Below are 16,701 nucleotides of genomic sequence, written 5' to 3' on the forward strand. Positions count from 1 at the left end.
AGACCGGCAGCGCCAGCTCCATAGAGTCCCGCACCACCGTGCAGACCAGCGCCAAGCAGTCCGAACGTCTGGGCGGCCTCCTTCTCAGCATACGCGCTGTTGGTTAGCGCCACGACGGCGAGGCACACGGCGGCGATCTTGCTACTGCTGAACATGTTGCGCTTGCGTGTTCTTGGACAGCCTTCGAATGCACGAGAGCTGTTTGATGTGAGCTCGAGTGAGGAGAATGGGAAATGAGCTCTGGACGGCGCCACTCGGCAACCTTTTCCGTCGGTCCCGCATTGACGGTCGTCTAGATCATGTGTACAAGGCAGGTAGGTGGTATAAGAGAGCACACTGCGTGCGAGGAGTCTACTTGGTATAGACACACAATCGACAGGGACAAGGTCTTTTTGGACGCCATGATGACCAGCATTTTGCTAGTATGCGGAGGCCCATATGTACCGGTATGCTTACATTGTGGATTCTTGCAAAGGCCAAACTCTAAGTAACATGTGACTCCAATGACCGTCACGCAGCTGACACGGTCATGACTGCTCTTAAATGGATACGGGCCCGGTGCAGACGGCCGAAGGCTGGTCAATAATGCAGCCAGCACGCAAGAGTGCGCTAGAGTCCTGAGCTAAGCTACTCGATGTTTTCTTTTGCTCATGTACTCACAAAAGCAGCAAGTTGCCTTTCTCGAGTGCAACTTCAATATCACAGTTACTAAACATAGTATAATTCGGAATCAAAAAGTGCTCTACGCACCAAACATTCAGCAAATTAGATTGATACGATGCTTACTAAGTGCAAGCGACGCATAAAGAAGCAAAACCCGACAGCAATGAGAAACAACAGCACATTTATTTTCTTACTACACGACGGTATTAAAAATTATACACAGATATCGGCAGATCGCCTCTTTGAGCGAGATGAGCTAAGAGCTGATCAACGTAGCCAGGAGAAGTAGTCAACAAGACACTATTCCTCGGCTCACTGCGACCGCAGCATGCGATAACCTGTCTGCTTCGTCGAAGCACCCGTGCCGGCGGTGCCGGTGGTCGTGCCTGCAGTCGTGGTAGTTGCAGTTGCCTTGGCCCCGCCGTTCTGCGACGTAGATGTGCTAGTTCTGCCGTCCGTCGTTGTCGTAGCTCCACCCGCACCAGTACTTGCCGCTCCTCCCACACCGACCGATCCGCCGACACCGGCCGATCCGCCGACACCACCTCCGACACCAGCATTGGCGCTCACTCCACCGTTAGGACCTCCACTCGCTCCACCTCCGACGCCAGCAACCAGTGTGTCCACTCACTCCCGCGCCGACACCAGCATTGAGAGCCACTCCCACCGATCGTAGCCCCGCCCACACCAGCGGCCGAAAGCAGGATTACTGACCGGCGCCCGCCCACGGCACCGACGGAAGTTATGACTCAACACTCCGACCACAGGCACAGGCACCGACACCCGTAGTTCCTCCGACACCAACACCGCCGTATCCGTTACCGAGGCCCGCGCCGCCAACGCCAGCTCCGACCCCAGCACCAGCGCCTCCGTAGCCGGGCTTCCACCTCGACCGAACAGACCAGCACCAGCGCCACCATATCCGGCGCCTCGACCGTACAGCCCAGCACCAACGCCACCAGCACCTCGACCGTACAGACCAGCACCAGCGCCACCATATCCGGCACCTCGACCGTACAGCCCAGCACCAACGCCACCAGCACCTCGACCGTACAGACCAGCACCAGCACCACCATAGCCGGCACCTCGACCGTACAGACCAGCACCAACGCCGGCTCCACCATGAAGACCGGCAGCGCCAGCTCCATAGAGTCCCGCACCACCGTGCAGACCAGCGCCAAGCAGTCCGAACGTCTGGGCGGCCTCCTTCTCAGCATACGCGCTGTTGGTTAGCGCCACGACGGCGAGGCACACGGCGGCGATCTTGCTACTGCTGAACATGTTGCGCTTGCGTGTTCTTGGACAGCCTTCGAATGCACGAGAGCTGTTTGATGTGAGCTCGAGTGAGGAGAATGGGAAATGAGCTCTGGACGGCGCCACTCGACAACCTTTTCCGTCGGTCCCGCATTGACGGTCGTCTAGATCATGTGTACAAGGCAGGTAGGTGGTATAAGAGAGCACACTGCGTGCGAGGAGTCTACTTGGTATAGACACACAATCGACAGGGACAAGGTCTTTTTGGACGCCATGATGACCAGCATTTTGCTAGTATGCGGAGGCCCATATGTACCGGTATGCTTACATTGTAGGTTCTTGCAAAGGCCAAACTCTAAGTAACATGTGCCTCCAATGACCGTCACGCAGCTGACACGGTCATGACTGCTCTTAACTGGATACGGGCCCGGTGCAGACGGCCGGGAGCTGGTCAATAATGCAGCCAGCACGCAAGAGTGCGCTAGAATCCTGAGCTAAGCTACTCGATGTTTTCTTTTGCTCATGTACTCACAAAAGCAGCAAGTTGGGCTCTTTCCGTGCAACTTCAATATCACAGTTACTAAACATAGTATAATTCGGAATCAAAAAGTGCTCTACGCACCAAACATTCAGCAAATTAGATTGATACGATGCTTACTAACTGCAAGCGACGCATAAAGAAGCAAAACCCGACAGCAATGAGAAACAACAGCACATTTATTTTCTTACTACACGACGGTATTAAAAATTATACACAGATATCGACAGATCGCCTCTTTGAGCGAGATGAGTTAAGAGCTGAACAACGTAGCCAGGAGAAGTTGTCAACAAGACACTATTCCTCGGCTCACTGCGACCGCAGCATGCGATAACCTGTCTGCTTCGTGGAAGCACCCGTGCCGGCGGTGCCGGTGGTCGTGCCTGCAGTCGTGGTAGTTGCAGTTGCCTTGGCCCCGCCGTTCTGCGAAGTAGATGTGCTAGTTTTGCCGTCCATCGTTGTCGTAGCTCCACCCGTACCAGTACTTGCCGCTCCTCCCACACCGGCCGATCCGCCGACACCACCTCCGACACCAGCATTGGCGCTCACTCCACCGTTAGCACCTCCACTCGCTCCACCTCCGACTCCAGCACCAGTGTTCCCACTCACTCCCGCGGACCCACCGACACCAGCATTGGCACTCACTCCACCGTTCGCAGCCCCGCCCACACCAGCGCCGACAGCAACATTACCGCCCACGCCCACTCCAGCACCGACGTTGCCACTCACACCACCTCCGACACCGGCACCAGCACCGACACCCGTAGTTCCTCCGACACCAGCACCGCCGTATCCGTTACCGAGGCCCGCGCCGCCAACGCCAGCTCCGACCCCAGCACCAGCGCCTCCGTAGCCGGCTCCCCGACCAAACAGCCCAGCACCAGCACCACCATAGCCGGCATCTCGACCGTACAGCCCAGCACCAACGCCACCAGCACCTCGACCGTACAGACCAGCGCCAGCACCACCATAGCCGGCATCTCGACCGTACAGCCCAGCACCAACGCCACCAGCACCTCGACCGTACAGACCAGCGCCAGCACCACCATAGCCGGCACCTCGACCGTACAGACCAGCACCAACGCCGGCTCCACCGTGAGGACCGGCAGCGCCAGCTCCATAGAGTCCCGCACCACCGTGCAGACCAGCGCCAAGCAGTCCGAACGTCTGGGCGGCCTCCTTCTCAGCATACGCGCTGTTGGTTAGCGCCACGACGGCGAGGCACACGGCGGCGATCTTGCTACTGCTGAACATGTTGCGCTTGCGTGTTCTTGGACAGCCTTCGAATGCACGAGAGCTGTTTGATGTGAGCTCGAGTGAGGAGAATGGGAAATGAGCTCTGGACGGCGCCACTCGACAACCTTTTCCGTCGGTCCCGCATTGACGGTCGTCTAGATCATGTGTACAAGGCAGGTAGGTGGTATAAGAGAGCACACTGCGTGCGAGGAGTCTACTTGGTATAGACACACAATCGACAGGGACAAGGTCTTTTTGGACGCCATGATGACCAGCATCACACTCGTGATACAGCATGCTGTAGGACATAAGAAAGGTTATTGGGAGTATGCGGAGGCCATATGTACCGGTATGCTTACATTGTAGATTCTTGCAAAGGCCAAACTCTAAGTAACATGTGCCTCCAATGACCGTCACGCAGCTGACACGGTCATGACTGATTTTAACTGGATACGGGCCCAGTGCAGACGGCCGGGAGCTGGTCAATAATACAGCCAGCACGCAAGGGCGCTAGAATCCTCAGCTAAGCAACTTGATGCTTTCTTTTGCTCATGTTCTCTGAAATTTATTTCAGAGTATAACAACGATCCTTCAAAGCTCTACAATCTGAAAAGTTAGAAAACTAGAAGAACACTCGCGGCTCAAAAGAAAAATTTAATGTCTAATAACTCTTCAGGAAAATATAGATAACCCAAGAAAATGTTGTTCCAAGGTCCTACTGTCGCGATAATTTAACTTCAAGTCGTAGACTGTAGAGATTTCGATAGTATCACAATAGAAAGTAAACTGCAATAGTTCATATCTAGCGAGAACTGAATCACCCAGGTACTCATTGCTTGCACGATGCTCCAGCGACACTCGCTGAAAATTACGCTCAAATTACGGTAATTAATCGAGAATCACCCACCGTTCGCGCAACATTGTGGTACATCTTGGCTGGGTGAATACATGCACCCAGTGTGGAAATAAATAAAAAAGATAAATATAATCCATGGCAAAGATCGTTTGGTTAAACTGAAAGGTTTAGATCAACCGACTAAGCCCACGCAATGCAGGCAATCATTAATCACTTCCAATGATAGCTGCAACATCACGTAGTGGCACTCAAAACTCTTTCCTAGTCTAGTGATTCAATGGCAAGGATCGCTTGGTTAAAACAAAAAGTTTAAATCAACCGACCAATGCAGGGAATCCTTTATCACTTCCAATGATAGCTGCAAACTCAAAACCCTTTCCTAGTCTAGTCTCCTTTTCGTATTCCCATCCGAAGAAAGAAGTTTCAGTACCTACTTTCTCTCGTCCTCTACAAACCGAACTACGTGATGACGACCGTAGATTTCTCTTCATCCTCATCCGCCGCAATTTGCTGGTCAATAGTGGTTGCGTGCTGAGCAACAGGCACATCAGCGAGCTTTGTATTGAATTAACAAGCCTCCTCGCGAAAGACACCCAAGCCGGTAAAGTGCGCAATTCAAACGATGTCACCCGGAGTAGAAAGTCCTTTACTTTCTTCTACCACAACCCATACGGTAGCCGTCATTAGCTCTTTGTCAGTATCAAAGTGGCGGTCGTCTTCGTACTTGTAGTTCTATCTCACATCATGCAAATTAGATAATAGTTTTATATTACATCATTAAAAATACCATACCTCAAGAAGGTCGGCCAATGAGTCGTCAGCAACAGCGTCGTAAAGATGCAGATGAGCAATATGTCTGCCTCTTTCAGTGGTGTGGAAAACCCCCGACAAGAACAATCCATAGATGACGACTATTTCATTGGGATCTTTAAATGCTTTGGCGTACGTCCGAAGTTCTAGAAAGCAGATTGTGTTAAAATTAGCGATTAAGTCGTACAACATACCATACCCCCCCCAAACCTTGAGCAGTTGTAACAACTCTCTCCGTCATCGCCTTCACTTTTTTGCGACGTTTCTTGAGTGGCGAAGTGTAACCCTTCGGGATCGGAAGGCTAAGCCGCTTCATGTCCTTAGATTTCTTTCGTCCAGTGTTTTTGGCAGCGCCTTTTGGAGCCATTCTCAGTGTTCTTCCCAAAGAAAAAATGTCAAAAGATGGAATTGTCAATGCCATTTGATACTAATCAACTCACGTAATTCAACGTAATAATTAACTCTATGTCTAACGGGAACGTGTGAACTTCAATATGGGAGTAGGAAGTAGGCTCAGTATCTCCCATTGAAGGATCCCATTAAAAATTGAAAGACAGTACCTCCCATGGAAAGATCATCAATTAAAAGATCATCAACGGTTTGACTTAATGCCAATGCTACTTGTCTCTCTATAGCTCTTGGATTACACGCAATAAGTATGGCGAAATGCAAGCAACTGGTACCAAACAATCGTACTGAAAGAAATAAAAATCCTGTACAACGTGCGTCCGACGTGTGTTTAGAAGCTGCATGTCGAGAAGACCTGCATTCGAACCAACCGGACCCGGAGAGAGTCGTGCCTGGCCAGCTAGAGCCGATTTCTTCTCAAACAAAGTCACGTATCTACGCTGAGTTCGGTAGGCGAATGGCGATCCACCCGAACAAGGTGTGCTGCGTTTGTGACACATTTCATCCAGCTGATGTTGTTGTAGACAAATTATTATCACGAAATAGCGCTCTATTTTCGGACGATGAGAAAGAGATTGAAGTCCCCGGCAAATCTACCTACAGGTCTTATGAAACACTATGATTTGACTGATATTTCGTCCCAACTTCGCGGCATCCTGCTTTCACGGACCGGAGTTACTATTGAGGATTAAAAAGTGATTCTTCACCTTTGCAATACATGCTACGCATCACTCACGAACAAGAAGCTGTTTTCACCCCCGAAATTTGCAATTGCCAATGGACTATACATTGGAGTTTTGCCGGCCCAATTTGATGACTCGACGATGACTGAGAATGCAATGTTAAATCTTGCTCAGCCAGCCCAATTCGTTTCGGTTGTTCGTGGTGGTCGTCATCCTTCACTTCGATCCCATGCGTACTTCTTTCGAGCTACCTCTGCCCCTCCTGCTCAGCTACTTCCGGAATTAGTGGTGCCCAAGGGAATATTCGGTGTATCTATGGTAGGCCCCATGACACCACGCCAGAAAGCAGAAACGGCAAAGCGATACCAAGTTCGTGTTTCACGGCTGCGAGATCAGTATGGATGGTATCGTAGAAACAATGTTCTCTACCGCGACGTGCAGCTCACTTCTAGTTTGGAAACGGATTTGGATTAAAGTCATGATCAACACAATGTTCTGAGTGATTGTACAACTGAGGGCAACGCAGAGGAATCAGCGATGACCACCGAATAAGATGCAGCGCATTGGCGGTTTAATGCCCCCCGCACCATCGATATTTGGCGCAAATGATGAAGATGAGCTTTGTTTCCAAATAGCAGTTGCCCTTTTCACTGTCTATGCCGACGAAGACGCCAACACGCAAGCCGAACAATTCTGAAGGATACCTCTGATGTTGTGGTCTGGCGATCATCAAAGATATTGTCAGATTTTACTCCGGCTTACTGAGCTTACACGTTTCGTGAACTTTTTCCCTATAGTCGTGGAGGACTCGATGAGCCAAGAGCCGTACGAATCGGTGTTGACGAATATGGGCGCTATTGTTTGCGGCTATCACAGCAAAAACATGCTCATCATCTATCATTCATGCTTGTTGCTTTTGACATACTGGCGCATCACCACATGCGTGCCGTTTATCTACGCGCTAAACTAGCGCCTCATGTGGCAAGCAGCTCCGCAAATGCTGATCGCTCCGAGTTACTCAGTCACTTGGAAGATCGGGATGCCCGCCTAAGAGCCATAAATCAATAAAACGGGTACCAGATCCTCCACCATCCTCTAAAGCCGTCCAAGATCTTTTCTCTGGCATTTCGACGGGCCTTAGAGATCGTTGGGGGTCGAACGAAGAGCGCGGAGATGCTAGAAGCAAAGTTATGTCGCTGCAGTTGGAAGCGGGGCAGCCATCGATTCTCTTTACGCTGTCGCCTAGTGCTAGTAGCACATATCAAATTGCAAGGCTTGAGGGAATCATGTCGGATAAAATGCTAGCGAGAGCTCGAATATTAGTGGATGAGTGCCTGGAGCTTACGCAATCCCGCCTCAGCATGATTGCAACAGAAAACCCTACAGCTTGTGCAAGGTTCGCTTTGCTTTCGACATCTAAAAATTATGATCTGTTTTTACAAGCTCTTATCAATTTGTTTTGGTATGCACAGATACTTTGATCACCTCATGAACATTTTTTTGATGTAGTTATCAATTGGGATCAAGAAAAACATACTTCTAAGCCAGGTTATGGTTTGTTTGGGCGGACACGGGCTTTCTTTGCTGCGACAGAATCCCAAAACTCTACTGGAGATTTACACAGTCACATGCTGGGCTGGATTGAAGGTATGCGCCGAACCGTTGATGAGTATTATGAATCGTGCAAGCGCTTGGACTTTCGCAATCGTGTTCTTGCGTATGTTGCATCGATAACGAAAGCAGCATTTCCCGTTACGAATGATGTTTGCCCGCAATGTGGGGAAAGCCAACTTAGTTCCGTGAAATGTGCGAGGAGGCATTTAAAAAGGCTCGAAGTGGAGCTTCGAGAACAAAATGCGTATCGTGCCAGTCGTTTTTCGGAGCAAATGAGGTGATTGAAGGCCAAATGAAGCGATTAGCAAGAAAACGTTCTGTGCCCGGTACTGAATGGTGCTCTGAAATGGTACGCCAATAATTGGCTCATCCTCATCCGCTGCCTCTGTTCCCCCCAGACGGACAAGAAGTAGTGTGTTTGCTAAGAGAATCAGCAGCATTACTTTATTTTCAAACTCATGACTGGTTTCACCGCCGCTCTTGCTTCAAGAAAACTCGGCGTACACCAAAACTATATGCAGGATGCTCTTCCCAAAACCAATCTCCCCGTCGACACGATGGCTGGCTGATGGCTCAGTGGAAATTGAGCGTCGTATTGGATGTGAATATCTTAATACCTACTCTCCTATCCTGGCGAGACCCTTTAAGTGCAATCATGACTTAAAGCTTCTTACAGCCGGAGAAGGTCCAGAAAAAGCGCTCTATATGCTCAAGTACACAACCAAAGAACAGAACACACTGGAACCCCCCCTGGCACTTTACATGCATGCATTTGACAAGGCAACATCAAAGAGGACCCCGTCGGATTCGGAGATTGAAGCGGGCAAACGATGCATACAATCAATGTGTTGTTCCTTTTCAAAGCCACAAGAAGTTGGAGCCTCATTGGCAGCACTCTTTGTTATTCGTGCTACCCCGTTTTACATGTCTACCGAATTGGTGAAAGTGTTTCTGAGCGCGTTTGTGAAATTCATTTTTACTGATAAATCCTGTGACGTAATGTTGAGATGTAGTAGCTCGACGATGACGTACAAGCCAACGAGCGCCGTTTTTGACTATATCAATCGACCCGATGTGCTTGAGATGGCGTCTCTCATGGACTTCACAAAATATTGGTAAAGGAAAATAATGTAAGTGGAGAGCGTTTCCTTTCCAATCACGGTCAAGCTACTACTCGTAGTTTACACAGAAGAAAATTCCCTGCAGTCGCTACCCTCATTGGAAAACGATTACCGGGTGCTCGATCGGACAACGTGGAGCTCGAGGCACAACTTACGCTTCAACAATCCTTACTGGTACTGTTTAAGCCGTTCCGACGACGTGGGGATTTTCCAAAACAAAACCTCAGCGATTTTTATGTAAAATGGTGGAGACATGAAGCACCTGAAATTGCCCGTCAGCTCTTACAGAACTCCAACGATTACTATACGTCGCGAGAATTAGCGAGGAAACGGTCAGATGCCAATATGGAGCAATTTAGAGCTATGATGGGTGGAGTTGATTACTTAGACGACGGCAGCAACATACGGTGCGTCGGAGCAAGCTGAAGAAAACAATTTGTGTTGATGGCTCAAGTGATGACATCCCAGAAGATTATTTTTCAACATCGCCTACTACAGAAAATATATCACTACAAGAGTTAGAGGAAAAGTCATCGATGCTTGCAGCAAGCTCGAGCTGTCTCACTTTTAAGCAAGATAATCTGGCGATACCACAGCTTTCTGACGATGAATGGAGGTCACGAATTGCAATATCTGAAGAAAAATCAACATTGCCTATATTGAATGACGAGACACTCGTGCAATGCTCTGATAAACCCCCGTCGCGTACGAATGGTTTTTAATAATGGTGAGAATGATGAGTCTTGGCCGAATCCTTTTGACACCGGAAGTATTGGAAATACAATACTCCATGCGAACGCATCACTCCGAGAAGTGTCAGTTTTTTTTTCAACTGAACCGTAAGCAAAACAAAATGTTTGTTTGGGCTGGCCTAAGATTATTACAGTCATTGACAGCCGCAAGTTGTGATAACGTGGATCAAATGATTGGGGTTTCAGGTGGTTCTTCAGGAACAGGGAAAAGCTTAGTGATTAAAGCTCTCCAAGCACTTGCAAAATCTTGGGAAAGCTCCGATGAAGTTGAAACAGTGGCATATCAGAGTGTTGCTGCGAAGGCTGCAAATGGACAGATTATCCCTAAGGTTTTTTTAATGGGGGATAAACACGAACATGAGGTCGAAGCGATACAGTATTCAACAGCGAGAGCGATTTGCGCGGTTAAAGATGCTTATTATGGATGAAACATCGACTACAGATGTTTCATGTTTATTGGAATGATGGACCAAGCGCTACGTGACTTCAGACAGAAACCGGATGCATTTTTTGGTGGAATTCACGTACTATTTGTGGGCGATTGGCTTCAACAACTCCCAGTTGCTGGTGTTCCGGCGTTTGTCGACCATCCCCCACAGCCTACGTCTAACCCGATCTCGAGAAACAGCACCACCACCGATTTTGCGAGAATACGCAGAATTCAGGCTTACCAACAGATAAACGAGGTAGTTTTCCTTGAGGAAAACATGAGACATCGAGCAGACCCAAAATGGGCCGGAATTCTTGAGAGATCGAGATATGGGAATTACACTGAAGACGACATCGATTACGTGAATAACCAATGCTACAATGATAACTGGAAGTCGTCTGCAATGGATACTAAATCGTTCTGTCCGATTATCGTTACTTCGAACACGCCTTGTTGTGAATTTAATGATCAATTAGCAGAGTTGTTTTGTTGTCGACAGTTCAAAACCTTGCATCTGTACCCCGCCATTATTTCGAAGTCTCGTTTCCAGATATCCCGATCCCAACAAAGTAGCTTATTGAATATTCGTGACGACAAAACTGGTAATATGGCCATTGTATTGAACCTAGCAGTTGGGATGCCAGTCCAGTGCACTATAAATGTGAGTCGAGCACTGGAGCTAGCCAATGGTACAATCGGCCACGTTATCTATATCCAACCAGACCAACATGACACGACTCGATTGACGACGCGAAAGATTAACCCCTTAGTTCCCGGCCTCAAATATGAGGGTATATTTTGACCTCGTCCCATATACAGATATAAAGGAATTTGTATGGGGTTTCAATTAAGTCCGGATATCTTGGCGCGGGTTCGGGGTGGTAACAACGACTTGCCAGTGTGTATAGTACGGATTCTCCAACATAAAGGAGGGTTTATGTAGTACATTAAGACGATCATATACAACTATGCTGTATAAATAAACATAAGATATGTACGGTTTATTGATTAGCCTATCTTTGTGCTGTTGCATACGTCCAGCAGCGGTGAGTTCATTTATTATAGCCAATAACAAGAAAGATCAAGTGCCGTATCAATTGATTGCCCCTTGCATAGACATGTACGACCAGACGGCGCAACCACTACGCCTCCTCCTCCACCGCTTCATCATCTTCTTCGCTCGACTCCCCAGCACCAGCACCAGCACTTGCTCCGCTCTCGCCTACCTGCTGTCTGCGTCTCCGCTTCTTGCCTGGCCGCGACGCTGGCGGTCGTTCACGTGTCCTGTGCTCTTGCAGTAGGTCGCGCGGGATGTCGTTGCCGTTGTTCCAATCAGCATGCCAAATGCTGCTGACCCTGCCTTCACGCGGAACGTTGCATAGGTATTTACTAAATCAAAACGAGTTAGCCAAAGCTTACGGTAAGGGTACCAAGCGAGCTACGCACCGTTTGTTCCCGTTCGAGCACTCCGGGCAGAAGTATTTCGTAAACTTGCGAGGCTTGACCTTGTAGATGGCATAGACTTTGCATGATCGGTGGCGTCGCTTCACACCCTGCTCGCAATCGACAGTATCTGGGTTTTCTTCTAAACAATGTCCGTCGATAGCTGACGATGCGCTTCCTTGTAGCTGTGTTGAATCTGCTCTTGCCGGCGAAGGGGCAGTTCTATTTTGCGCAGATGTCGCTTGCTGTTCCAATACAGTCAAGCCCACCATAAGTTAGTTGTTATGTTGGAAGGCTGCTGAAGCAGATGAGGTTATGTTGACTGGTCAACATTTGACTTACCTCAATCTCGTCAAACGCTTCGATTGAATCTACTGCCAGTAGCTGCTCCATCAATTCCTCAAAAAACGAGAAGTGTTTTGGCGGGCGCCTGTTGTTTACCTTTCGATAGTGTCGATGAACGATAAACGCGTTCACGAGCGCCATACCCAGAAGCCCCAGAAACAGAGTCTTGTAGTACTTGCGTGTTTTGTAGCAAAGTTGCACGCTGTAACGTTGCAACCGGAGTTGATCATGGACGTCGACTCCACCCATCCAGCGGTAGTAGCCGCGAACAAGCTCTGGAGCCGGCACCGGCGTCATTTCACCGTGGATGCGTCTCACTAGAATACAAATACAATTTGTGCTAGCAACCAAATAGGAACCCAATGCATGTAGTACGTACTCACGGTGCCGGTTTGGCGGCTGCCCCCACTTGAGAGCAGGTGCACCGGGTTAAGGTCCATCCACATGGCAGCAGTTAGTTGCGGAAACATCTTGTTTTGAGCCAGCTTGATGGTACCTTGCGGAGGCACCAGTACCTCGCGCCTGTTCACCTTTTTTTCTTTTCGTAGTGATCACTCCAGCAGCGTAACCTGATCTATCCGTCTGTATCGTCCCCGTTAGATACATCCGATAATGAAGAAGCTCCAGCGCCAGCTTGACCGACGGGTAGAAACGGTCGGTGACGACTAATCTCCATGGAGACGTCGGTGACGGAGATAAGAGAGCTTTCATGTTTCGAAGTACAGCCGCTTCTCCAGTGTTGTTATCCTTTGGAACATGAGTACGTAGATGAGGCTTCGCCCCGCAATAAATCTCAATTCTAGCAGGCAAACACATCAACAGAGACGAGTATGTTAATATTATGTTGTATCAACAGATGGCGCAGGATTCTAATATTGGACAAGTCAACATAAGTACTTGGGCCAAAAAAAGGTAAGCCGAAGCTTGCCTCACAGTTACCTCATGCAGTACGCGGTCTTGGCACACGCAGCAACAAACACCTTCGTCCCCCACTTGTGGGGCTTGTCCTTGTTGAAGATCCTCATGATTTTGTATCGCGAGCGCGAAGGCAGTGTTGCTTCATCGAAGCTGATGACTGGGGGAGCTCTGTATCCACGAGCGAATGTTCGCTGTAGCACGTCGATCACCGGTCGAATCTTCCACGCTCGGTCTGTACGGGCTTGTGGCGACTTGTTGCTCGAAACGTGTGGATATCCCATGATATAAAAAAAACGATTTTTCCCATCACGAGACTGGAGCGGTTTGACGGCAGAACTCCAACTTTCCTCGTTGACCAATGCGCTGCAATGCCTTTCCGGATGGGGACCAACATACGTGCAATCAGCAATGCCATAACTTGAAGGACTTCGTAAGTTTGTATTTATCAACTGCTGACAACCGCCGTCTGATCTCAGCAAGATCTTCTGCTTCGCCACCACTACGCTGTTGCTGTCTGCGAATTGAGCGGACCCTCGTAGGGATTGACTGAGTATGATAGTGGTTGCTTTCGACAGCAATTTGGGACCAAATCTTCGGCGGCAGGAAAAAGAAGAGCAATGCCAGCGGATCGTCCCCAACGCGTAGCACGCTGTCACTTGGTCCGTATGGCCCATCATACAACCCAGCATACGTTGGGTCAGGTCCAAATTTAGTCGCGTCTAGATACAACACACAAGGACAAAAACTATGTTAGCCTTTATGTTAACTCAGAAACAAAATGAAAGGATTATGTTGGATTCGGCCAACATAACGTACCATACTCCCAGCCATCGGTACGCATTGCAGTTATCAGTGGTGCGTTCTTCGCTGCGGATAACCACGCCGTGTTTGGAAGCTCCTCGATGTCGTGGTCCGAATCTTCATCTGTCAGCTCTCCAATGTCCCAGTCACCGTCCCAACTATCGTCATCAGCATCCTCTTCGTCTTCAGGTTCCTCACGAAGCTCTGGGTCCTCGTCGGAGTTGAGTCCGGTGCATTCGTCAGCTCCTTCGTCCATAAAGTTAGGGTCTGTGTCAATAACACACGCAGGTACACTGTGCACAACGTCTGCTTCGTAAACACTCTCGTCTTCGTCACCTTGCATTCTATGTTCACCATATATCACGTACGTTGGATATTATGTTAGACATGTTGTCAGCCACAATCCTTCTAGGTTGGATAAACGAACAAAACGCACCGTGTCATCGTCGCCATCGCTGTCTTCTTGTAGGAGAGCGCGGCGATGCTCTCTTGTCGGCACTTGAGTACTACGCTTTCGTTTTTCAGCACTGGAATCAGTAGTAGCTAACGCGATACCAGACTGTTGGGCAGGCAGCGCAGTCTCAACGCTGAAAACCATATCCGCGACGACTTCTGTCACCTCCGTCTCGTGGTCTGCTTCCACCTCCATCGCATCCGCTATCGCGGTTGTCTCTATCGTCTCTTTCGCTTCAGCAATCGTCTGGTTTCGCGAGCCCTCTTTTTCGCCCGCCGTGTCTGCAACCTGAGCACTTGCTGAAGGAATATACAGACCATTATACTGCGCCACCTCCATATCTGCCGTTGTGCGCTTGGCAGCCTTCTTCTTTGCCGCCTTCTTCGCCTTCGTCTGCCATGCTCCATCGCTGCCGCTCTTCTGCTCTGTCCGTCGAATGCGGCGCTCGTGACGCTCACTTAGCAGAGCCTCGCGACAGAGGCGCCTTTCTTGCTCGGTGAGGTGGTGACGCGGTGTCTTGGGTGTCGGCGCAACCATGTTGCTATCGGCCGTCGTTTTGAAGAGTGAGGAGTTTGGGTGGCTGGTGGGCCACTTCGCTCGATAGTGGGTGTGTACCTCCCTTTTCTAACTCATTCCAACCAAACTAAACCTAAGCCTGTGGCATGTGAACCGCTTTACACTTCATATCAATGACTTCATTTCACTATAGCGGGGAAAGGGGGGATATGGACCGTTGCCCCATACAAAATTCAGGTATAAGATTTGCTTATGTTGGACCTCCAACATAAAATAAAAGGTGCAACAGAAGTGAATTTAGGGTATACACCCCTTATGTTGGAAGATCCAACATAAAGGAACTAAGGGGTTAAAATACAAAAATGGGAGGCTGGAAATGATATGGGGTGGATCGTACTTAAGTGCGAAAACTGGATCTTGCGAATTTTCAATTTAGTCGGAAATTTTCACACTAAAGAAAACGTAGATAAATTACGTAGCAACACAACAACCGATTGTGTTGCTCTCAACCTGATGTCGTGACTCTTTGCAGATTAATTAGACGATCCGCTACGCTATTTTGCACGGCATCATGTGATAACAACATGGATTAGGCATGCAGATCAACCTTTCGAGCTCTACTGCGAACCAAACACAAATACTTCGAGGTAGTGATAAGTATAATGTCTGATACATGTACGTCCGAGTCGAGGTAGATTACTTGCAGATGCAGTTCTTTGCTTGAATTGTCACTGCGACTGATCGCGAAGTAAAAGCGATACTGTAATTCGACAACCCAGATTTGGCGATTCCAAACTGCGACATCAGCAGCAAAACGTCCGGATGAAGCCTTTTAGGATGGGACTTGGCACTGGGTGAGATTGGTTCTTTGCCATGTCCAGATTCATTCGGCAATCCACCCTCTTAACCCCAAGTTCGATCATTACAGCGATGAAGTTCCTGCTACCAGCCACCATCGCTCTTGCTGCAGCGACTGCCCACGCGGAGGACTTCTGTGGTAGTACCGACAAAGAGAACGGCAAAGTTGAAGTCGGAGCGTACAAGATCGTAAACAGCAACTGGGCCGTTGCCGGCAAGCAATGCACGGGTGTGGATTGGAGTGAAACCACGACTATCGCCTGGCACACGAGCTACAACATTACCGGTGACAGCGACCCCATGTACAAGTCTTTTGCTTACGCTGAACGCGACCTTCAGCGTTACCAGATCTCCTCGATCGTGACGATCCCTACCAGCTTCGACTTCAACTACACGTCCGATGGTGACATGGTCTCGAACGTGGCCTACGACATGTTTACGAGTTGGACGCCTGCTGGACACCCTCATTACGAGCTCACGGTGTGGCTGGCAACTTATGGCGATATGAAGCCTAAGTCAACCACTGGTCAGCCTATCAAGACCGTGAACGTTGCCGGCGTCGACTTTGACTTGTACTTCGGGTTCAACCAAAACATCAATGCGTTCTCGTATGTCGCTAAGCAGCCGGTTACGAGCTTTAAGGGCGACCTCAAGCTGTTCTTCACTGAACTTACGTCCGACAATACGATCCCTGGAAATCAGTACTTGCAGGTGCTGCGGGCTGGCACGCAGGCTTTCAAGGGCACCAACGCCAAGCTGAGCGTTACAAGCTACAGCGTCAGCGTGATTTAAGTCTATTCCGCGAAGCCAGTATCAGTTCTCTGGTAAATCTCCTTAAGGAAATGAAGGCTCATCCTATTCATTGGAAATAGAATTGCATTCGTTGCTTGATCAAGTTGATACGACGCCTTCTATACAATATTAAAAAGTTTCACCCAGATATCCACTACCAATTCATAATACTCAAGATTGTCTTATGCTTCTAACTTATCGATCACCGC

At 49.0% G+C, this 16,701-nt stretch overlaps 2 protein-coding genes across 2 annotated transcripts; both read right to left on the bottom strand.

Annotated features, from left to right (window-relative positions):
• Positions 1 to 827: 827 nt before the first annotated feature.
• Positions 828 to 1,944, bottom strand: PITG_11340 (uncharacterized protein; the record flags this gene model as incomplete). The annotated part of the gene is made up of 2 exons (XM_002900901.1): positions 828 to 1,228; positions 1,295 to 1,944. 2 exons carry the CDS (start codon positions 1,942 to 1,944, stop codon positions 976 to 978), a joined length of 903 nt encoding a protein of 300 aa, XP_002900947.1.
• A 672-nt stretch (positions 1,945 to 2,616) lies between these two features.
• On the bottom strand, positions 2,617 to 3,785 carry PITG_11341 (ipiB3-like protein; the record flags this gene model as incomplete). The annotated part of the gene is made up of 1 exon (XM_002900902.1): positions 2,617 to 3,785. The coding sequence occupies one exon, from the start codon at positions 3,707 to 3,709 to the stop codon at positions 2,765 to 2,767; it is 945 nt and encodes a 314-aa protein (XP_002900948.1).
• Positions 3,786 to 16,701: the final 12,916 nt, after the last annotated feature.

This window comes from Phytophthora infestans, genomic scaffold, assembly GCF_000142945.1.
Source record: "Phytophthora infestans T30-4 supercont1.23 genomic scaffold, whole genome shotgun sequence".
NCBI classification, from domain to species: Eukaryota; Oomycota; class Peronosporomycetes; order Peronosporales; family Peronosporaceae; genus Phytophthora; species Phytophthora infestans.